The 8903-nt window shown below is 32.5% G+C and overlaps 1 protein-coding gene and 1 pseudogene across 2 annotated transcripts; one reads left to right on the top strand and one right to left on the bottom strand.

Moving 5' to 3' along the window:
- Positions 1–2385: 2385 nt before the first annotated feature.
- TAF11 (TBP-associated factor 11) lies at positions 2386–5212 on the top strand. 2 transcript variants are annotated; one of them, XM_007014746.3, is made up of 5 exons: positions 2386–2528; positions 3556–3927; positions 4119–4206; positions 4481–4580; positions 4852–5212. In XM_007014746.3, exons 2-5 carry the CDS (start codon positions 3566–3568, stop codon positions 4977–4979), a joined length of 678 nt encoding a protein of 225 aa, XP_007014808.3. In that variant the 5' UTR covers positions 2386–2528; positions 3556–3565; the 3' UTR covers positions 4980–5212. The 2 variants fall into 2 exon arrangements, with proteins under 2 accessions (XP_007014808.3, XP_017984021.2); XM_018128532.2 differs by having other exon boundaries at positions 4459–4580; positions 4852–4923.
- A 1773-nt stretch (positions 5213–6985) lies between these two features.
- Positions 6986–8464, bottom strand: LOC148760935 (uncharacterized; annotated as a pseudogene).
- Positions 8465–8903: the final 439 nt, after the last annotated feature.

The raw sequence follows: 8903 nt of genomic DNA, 5'->3' as shown, positions 1-8903 counted from the left end.
AGAGTTGTGTTCTTATTTTGTTCATTAACCTACAAATTTTCAGAATATAGAAAAATGTTTTACGCTCAAATCTTCGGGAACTTGTTTGTGAGAATTTGGTGCTCCAAAATTTGTGGATTATCTTATTGTGGTAAATAAATTATTTTGTAAGATGCTTAGAAATCATATTTGATCATGTGTTATTGTGCTGTACTTATTTTTTAAAAAATTGATTTAGACATTGATTCTGCCATGTTTAATGCTTTTAGGTCTTTTGAAAAATGGCCACAACTAAAAATTGTGATAATAGTATTAATTATAATTGCAAGAAGATACTCTCTCAATTTTGAGCATATTTAGTTATTTAAGTTTATGTTGTTGTGTGGATATTTGTATTTAGTTATTTAAGTTTATATTGTTCATTTGGATCTTGGTGTTTAGTTATTTAAGTTTATGTTGTTATTTGGATATTTGTGTTTAGTTATTTAAGTTTATGTTGTTGTTGTATGAACATTTGTTTTTAATTATTTAAGTTTATGTTTAAGATCTTTGTTTTTTATTATTTAAATTTCAATTTTATTATTTATGTTTTTATTAATTTAATTAGTATTTAATTATATAAAATATGTAAAAAAAATATTATTATATATAGATACGGATACGGATTCAAGTTCGAGTAATTGGGTACCCATAAAGAACATTTTATAATTTTTTTACTTAATTAGGTTTTTAAACGGATTAAGGTAATTATAAAGTAGTGAGAATGTATTAAAGTTAAGTTTAGGGTAATCATTTTCAAAATTATTCAAAAAATTAATATAATTCAGATATTTAATTTCTTATAAGATTAAGATTCAAATACTTCAAAATTAGCGAGTATACTTAGTTGACAATCCTCATTTCATATGACATCCTAATGACTTGGGTTGAAAAGAAAACCACAACTGCCCAACTTGCCAACTGTAGCAACCCAACCAAAATTATGGGCTTGTGGTATGTGGGCCACCTGGCTTGACCCAAGACCTATCCCTCCTTCTAACCGTGTTGCTTAAATAATATGGGCTTGCTGCTGATCTCCAAACGAAGTCGATTCATGCAATATCCTATTACTTGGGTTGTAGAGAAAACCCAACTGCCCAACTTACCAAAAGCTGTAGCCCATCCAAAATCATGGGCCTGCGGTATGTCGGCCACCTGGCCTGACCCAAGGCTTATCCCACCTTCTAGCCTTGCTGCTTAACCAATATGGGCTTGCTTCAGATCTCAAAATGACGTCGTTTCGTGGGACACCCTCAACCAAATCAAACAGTGTCGTTCTGCTGATCCTCGTACCATCCTTAAGTTCTCTAAACGGCGTCGTTTTAAGCTTTCCGAATTCTCTATAGCATGCTTAGTTCACTTAAAAGAATAGAATAATCATTTCAAGATAATAGAATACAAAAAGAATAACTATTATATAGATTAGTTTATGAGAATGGAATAAAATAAGAATTGTTATTATTACTTATTTTATTGTTTTGTTGGCAAAAATAATTTTAAGAATGATTAAGGAATAATTGGTAAATGATAAAAATACTCTTTATTAAAATTTAAAGATTTTTTAATTAAAAAACAAAAAAACTATGATGAAAAAAAATACTCGTTATTGAAATTAAAGAATTTTTTTGTTAAAAAATAAAATATTCTGAGCAATAAAATCAAAATAACTTTTACTATAATTAAATAATATTTTCATCATATATAAACATATTTTTATTATAATTTAATAATATATTATATTAAAATTTAATTAAATCTTTTATTATAATTAAATAATACTTAATATTAAAAAATAAAATACATTCTTCATTAAATTTAAATAATACTAAATAATATCCTTTATTACATTTATCATATTCAAATAATAATATTAAATAATATATTTTATAATATTTATTATAATTAAATAATATTAATATATTAAACAATATTTAAATATTTTTATTTTTTTTTATATAGACATGCTTGATTGAGGGAATGAAATAACTATACCTTCTCTATTCTCATTTTTTGAGACAAAACTGTATTTAATTCAATAAAATAATTATTTTTAAAAAAAAACTTAAATAACCATTACAAAGTTCCTTAATAATAATTATTTTAAATTACTAAAAATAAAAAAAATAATTAAATAAATATATCCTTTTACAATTTAAAGCATTATTTTATAAAAAATAATAAACCTATTTTTTTCCCTCTCTTCCTCACTCCTTCTCCCTTTAAGGTACAAAAGAAACAAAATTTTTTACTTACGTAGACGGTATATTTCCTCTGTTCCTCGCTTTGACCTGCTTCACGGAATCCTCTCCTTAACCAGAGGCTACCAAAGCTCCTCCCTCAACCTCTCTAAACCTTGCGTCGACATCTTGTCTTTTTTTGTTTTTTTTCTCTCTAAGCTACTCTCACTACAAACCTAATAAGAAACCGGAAATCGGACCCCCTCTGTCGGAGGCCGCCGCAACACTTCGTCTCTCCTTCAGCCGCGTGGCCCTAGAAACCCACACAACAAGGTGAAGCTCTTAACCTCTCTCCACCGGGCCTCCATCGCTCTGAGTTGCCTATTTTGGGTTTTTTTTTTTCTGTGATTAGGTATTCTACCTGCTGCTAGACTAGGGTGATTGTTTTCTTATTTTTGCTTTTTAAGTTTTTTGGTTTTTTCTTTATTTTTCTCAAGGGTCTTCTGATCTTCTCTAGGATATCTGTTTTTAAGGTTTTTCCTTTTCTCAGGGGGCGGGCCTCTCTCAGATTGTAGTATCACTCCAGGCTCCCTTGGGTTTTTCGACTTCTTTGCTGTTGAGATTACTAGGGTTTTTTTTATTGTTGCTTTTGCTTTTTTTTTTTTTTTTGGTTATGATTACTGCAATTAATCTGTTCTATTTATATGTGAGCAGAGGGTGCCCAAGAATGGGACCCTCTATTGGCAATTCTTGCACTGTTGGCCTCTGCCAGATGCGAGAAATCGCCCCTGCCAGAGAGCATTTTTTGCTCATTCGAACCATTCTTTTGTCTGCTTGTATGACCAGATAGCATTCTGGTGCTTCAGAATGTTTTCTTTGCTTAATGCTGTATGGTTTTGGTTTTTGATGGCCTAGGCCTAAATTCTAACAACACAGGACTCTTGAAACAAAAACCCAAACAAGCCTAGAAACCATTAAATGATAACCCATAAACGAATAAAAATAAGATGAGATACAAGTGAAAGTAAATAAAAATATCTAAACCCTCTTAGGGTTAACTAATGGAAATAACTAAAATTCCATTAGTTTGAAATTTAAAATTGTTTTTTCAATATTATCATGTTATCATGATTTTTGCTTACATTTCTGAAATATTTTTGTTTTTCTGCTGTACCTGTAGAACATGTTTGCTCTTGTCTAAGCCCTAACTTTAAAACCATAAACGAAATCCCTCAACCCTCATCTTAATCTCAATTTAGCAGTACATACGCCGTCAACAATCTTTCTCTTTCTACCGATAGTTTGTATGCATTAGCTTTGTAATTTTTTTAGATGGAATTCTGACATAATCCAAAAGCAGATAATTCGAGATGAAGCAATCAAAGGATCCATTTGAAGCGGCGTTAGAGGAGCAAGAGGAATCACCACCTGATTCCCCAATTGGTCAGGATGAGTTGGACAGCCAAACCCAAAACCAAACCCCTACTGGGCACCATACTCTTGTAGATGATGATGATTATGATGAAATCGGCACCAATACCAATAATCCCTCTCACCCATCATCCAACTCCACTCCTATGTTGCTCACCCCCAGTGTTAACGCTAATGTTGCTTCTGCCGCCGCAGCCTCCAAGAACAAAGAATATGATGATGACGAAGAGGAGGAAAACGTGGATGTTGAGCTTGGCAAGTTCCCCTCTAGTGCTGATCCGGCTAAAATGGCCAAGATGCAGTGAGTTTACTTTTCTTTTTTGTTTTTTCCATGCTGCTTATTCCTGTTCCACTCTTTTATGCCTTCATGTATCAGGAGAAGGAGACAAGGTTTTTAGTGTTTAAGCTCTCCTGCTCTGTACGTACGGTTGCCTTTCTTTAGAAACTGAAGGGATATTTGCCTAAAATTTTTAAATTTGTGCTTCTTTTCAGGGCCATTTTATCACAATTCACAGAGGATCAGATGAGTAGATATGAATCCTTTAGGAGATCTGCACTTCAAAAGTCCAACATGAGAAGGGTAGGCTTCTAAGCATATTCTTTTTTGGGGTTGTTTGCTTTCTCAAGAATTTTTTATTGTAATAATTTGTTCGAATTTTTACATGGTCGACATTCTGAACTTGTTTTATAGTTCTTTCAAAAGTTAAAAGTGATGTACTAAACTCTGGACATTTGAATTTGCATGGGCTCACATACTAGCTGCTATAGCTGAAATGGCTCATTTATGCATTGCGGTCTAGCAAAACATGATTTGATAATATATAGACTTCAGGTTTCTGCTGTTGTAAATGCAGTTGTTGGTAAGCATCACTGGAAGCCAGAAAATTTCTTTACCAATGACCATTGTTGTGTGTGGGATAGCAAAAATGTATGTTGGCGAACTTGTTGAGACAGGTATGTGCACTTTTCTCCAACAATAGTAGTGTTCAGATTTCATTTCCAGACACAAATCATTTTGATTGATCGGTTATCAAACAACATGAAACATTAAAATCAGGGAAGAAATAGTTGTAAATCAGCACTTTGAAGCTTTCTCAGTAGATTACATTGTCCAGAGCCAATGCAACAAAAGCTGTGATCCAATATATGGCTTAGTGATAAAAAGATCATCAATCAAAATTTAAGCAGCTAAGTCTATTTTCCATTATTTTGTGGTGGTTTGCAGCTAGAATGGTTATGACAGAGAGAAAAGAATCTGGGCCAATCAGGCCTTGCCACATCAGAGAGGCTTATAGAAGATTGAAGCTTGAAGGGAAAGTACCTAAGAAATCTGTGCAGAGGCTCTTTCACTGAGGATATCAAGAGACGAACTTAGCAAACATTTATCAGGTGTTTACTAATTACATGGTTTTTAAATCTGACAACATTTCATCCTTTTTCCCTTTCCAGTGAAAGGGTAGTCAGATACTCATAGGTCATAAAATCAGTGGCAGGTTAATGGAATCAATGTGTACTTTTGCGCTTGTGTTATCCAATTTTCTTTTCAACTCCAAAAAGTTAAATACAACAGAGAAACTTTGCCAAAAGTGAGGGGTCGCTTGTCTATAAGAGCCTCAAAAATTGAAATTTATTGATATTACCGGTTCTTGTGATTATACTCTGATGCATGGCCTGATGACTAGAGGGGGGGGAGGTGGGGGGGGGTGGGTCTTTCCCTAATTATTGGGATGAGGCCTTCTTTATCTTGGTTTATTGGAAGAAACCACTCATTCTGAAGCACCTGCTGTCGGAGCACTATTCTCGTATTGGCAGCTTATATTATGAGTTGATGACTGATACTGTCAGGAGAAAGTACTTATATTAAAAACAGAACTCAAACCTGACTAAAACCGGAAACATGGTTTGGAATTCGAAAGCGGAGACCTTGGTGGTTAGAAAACCTCCATCAAACTTTATAGAAACAAAACTTAATTAGCCATTACTTATGTATTTTGTTAAAATGCCAACCCATCTGAGTACAATTAGACAAGAAGAGGCATTGCAGCACAGACTCTGCATTGCTGCAACTAGCATGACACACTAAACAAATGGCATTTTCAGTTAATAAAGAAACTAATTGAGAGGCTAAGCGGTGTTAAGTTGAACAAAATCTTCCTTAATCATCACCACAGGATTTGCCAGTGGAATTGGAACTGGATTTGGGGAAGAATTTCTACTACGGAATTGACAATGGCAACATTCAGTTTAATGAAGACAAAGGTCTCAGTGGATTAAAGTCATCCCATGGTGTGGAGGAGAAAATGGTTACTCTTTTTGGAGTTCAGATTGATTGATAGACACAGTGTTAATTCTCATTTATACATTTAGGGCTTCTTGTATTTGATTTCGTTCTTTTGTTTACCTTCTTTCTCAGGTCACATTAGCTCAATTGAGTTGCAATTGCCTCAGTCGTTATTTAGTTGTATGGAATAGCTAAACCATTATCTTTGCAATGAGGAGTGAGCATACTGTTGATTTAGACGTAGTAATCCTACAAAACCTAACTTATATATATATATATATTTATTAATTAGCATGAGAAATGGCTCCTTAATTTTATTTTTTATTTTGTAAAAAATAATATTTGTTTTTAGATCCCTTAAATTTATTTCTTAGTGCGGTGGCATCATTTGATGCCCTGACAAATATAAATTCAAAAAACAAAACAAAAGATATAGAGAAAGACTGTTGTAAATATGCATGTGTAGACATGCAAAAGAGGGAGATTAAATGAAGGGTAATAAAAGGGAGCCGATTTCACCGCAAAACAATATGTTTCAAGTGATAAGGACGGGTCCATATTAAACTGTGCAATACTGACTTATCAAATCAAAACCTAAGAAAATGTCTATTTCAAGTTAAGTATCAGCAAATAAGCTGTCTCTCACTCAAGAGCGAATCTAGAAATTTTTCTAATTGGTGTTATAATTACAACAATATGTTAAAATCTATAAATTAAAAGCTTTAACATCAAATTAAAAAAAATATTATTTAGTACATTCATTTAGTACTTCAAAGTAAAAATATCTATGAAAATTGTAATTGCCCACGACTATTTTTTATATTTTGAAAAAGTTACATAATAGTATGAATAGAAACACTATCAAATACATCTTTCTTAATATATGTCAACAAGCAATCATTTATCTACTCATCACTCATTCGATTGTGTAACCTATGCTTTATAAATTTTATTGCTGAAAAAGCTCTTTCAACTAACATTGTTGCAATTGGTAAGATCAATGCAAGTTTTACCCGCAAATAAACCAAAAGATACATAGTATTTCTATTTGTCTCAATCATCTTGCTTGCAATTCAAGTTAATTTTCAAGTGCAACTAAATCCACTACTGAAAAATCAAAAGGATACAATTGAGCCATATGAATCAATCTTTCTTTGTTGAAGGCAGAAAATGAATTGTTAGGATATAAACACGCAATACACTGAAGTAGCTCCATGTTCAATTCAATGAAATGATTATTAAGCTCCTTAAGTTGCAAATCTAAAACTTCATTCATTATATCAAAATGATAATTATGAAAATTTGATACTTTTGAAGCTTTGCATCTTGACCTTCCTCGAAGCACAAATGTAGTATTCATATTTGGAATCACTATGTCATGTTTATTGCAAAATGAAGAAACTTCACTTAATAGAGATTCCCATCCTTCACTTTTCATCATTTGCAAACGTTGCTTAGACACTTTAACAAGTGTCATAGCATTTACAATGTTTTGATCTTTCCTTTGCAAAGCCAAAGATAGCTCATTAGTGATCCCCAAAACATTTTTCATCAAGTGTAATGTAAAGGTAAATTCAAATGTGTAGAAAATCAAGAAGAATATGTGCCTCGGCATTTTGCTTTGTCTCTTTTCCATCTTCTTCAATGAACTCAAGCACTTTAACTACAAAAGAAAACATAACAATCAAGTTTAATATTGTCCCATACTAAGAATCCCAACGTGTATTAGCTGCTTTTTTAAGACTTGTTTCTTGATTTAGACCTCACCCACTTTAAAGCTCACCATTATCTAAAGCCTGTTTAACCTTTGACGCTTGTTGCTCTCTCAAAATATCTCTGCATTGGCAAAAAGCTCAAATAACATTGGTCAAATTACCAACCATATTAAAAAGTGAAGCAATGTCAACATTTTTTTCTACAATAGCTACAAGTGCTAATTGAAGTTGATGAGCAAAGCAGTGAATATAGTAAGTTGATTCATTTTCTCTCATAAATAAAGTTTTCAAGTCATTGAATACACCTCACATATTACTAGCTCTATCAAAGCCTTGTCCACGAACTCTTAACAAGCTTAGCCCATGCTTCGAAAACATTGCTTAAATTGCTACTTTAAGTGATGTAGCACTTGTATCCATAACATGAGTAATACCAAGAAATCGTTTTGTTAGCAAGTCTCTTTTATCTACATAATGTAAAACAACAACAATTTGTTCTTTATTCGATACATCTCGAGCCTCATCAACCAATATCCCAAACAATTCACTTCCAAGATCTTTAATGATTGATAATTTGGTCTCACTTGAAGTTGCATTCACAATATCTTTTTGAATTTTAAGGAACACCAATTTAAGACTCCCTTAAGAATGTTCCAAAACAACCTTGCCTAATTCATTATTATGATCAGCTAAAAATTGCAAAAGCTCAAGAAAATTTCCTCTATTCTTTGAGTTTTCAGATTCATCGTGTTTTCGCAAAGCTAGCCTTTGGTGCAGGAGAAACCTAATGCAATCTATAGATGTAATCAAGCAATTCTATAATCTCTTTTCACTTGTTCCATTTGCCTACAAAGTGCTACATCTATATGTTGTTTCTACTTCATCAAGTATTGGCATTTCTTTAAAGCTTTATTATGTGCACTATTGCAATTGCCAACATGAGTATCTAATCTTTCTCTCTTGATCCAACTTGTAAAACCTTCAATTATTAAAGAATCACCTCCCCCTTGTTTCCCGATTTCATTTTTGAATAAATAACAACACAAGCAAAATGCAGTATCCTTTTGTATGCTATACTCTAACCAACTAACATAGTCATTAAACCAAGAAGAATTAAATCAATGAAGAACCCCACAAATAGTTTTTTGAAGAAACTTATGGTCATGAGGTTGACATGGCCCTTTCTGCAAATATGCTTTTCTAATTTCATCTTGATCATTAAGTGATACTCAAAATTTTTTTTCCTTAATCCAAGATCTATCAAGAGAGTACTTAGATCAA

This window comes from Theobroma cacao, chromosome 9 (assembly GCF_053813885.1).
Source record: "Theobroma cacao isolate CCN51 chromosome 9, ASM5381388v1, whole genome shotgun sequence".
Lineage (NCBI taxonomy): Eukaryota > Viridiplantae > Streptophyta > Magnoliopsida > Malvales > Malvaceae > Theobroma > Theobroma cacao.
Note: the sequence above shows the minus strand (reverse complement) of the source record. Positions and strands in the feature narration are given on the sequence as shown.

What these genes read in the sequence shown, in the direction of transcription:
- TAF11 (XM_007014746.3), top strand. Translation starts at nt 3,566, where the DNA reads ATGAAGCAATCAAAGGATCCATTTGAAGCGGCGTTAGAGGAGCAAGAG. An exon ending in AAAAGTCCAACATGAGAAGG is followed by an intron (nt 4,207 to 4,480) that starts GTAGGCTTCTAA and finishes TTGTAAATGCAG; the next exon opens with TTGTTGGTAAGCATCACTGG. An exon ending in TGGCGAACTTGTTGAGACAG is followed by an intron (nt 4,581 to 4,851) that starts GTATGTGCACTT and finishes GGTGGTTTGCAG; the next exon opens with CTAGAATGGTTATGACAGAG.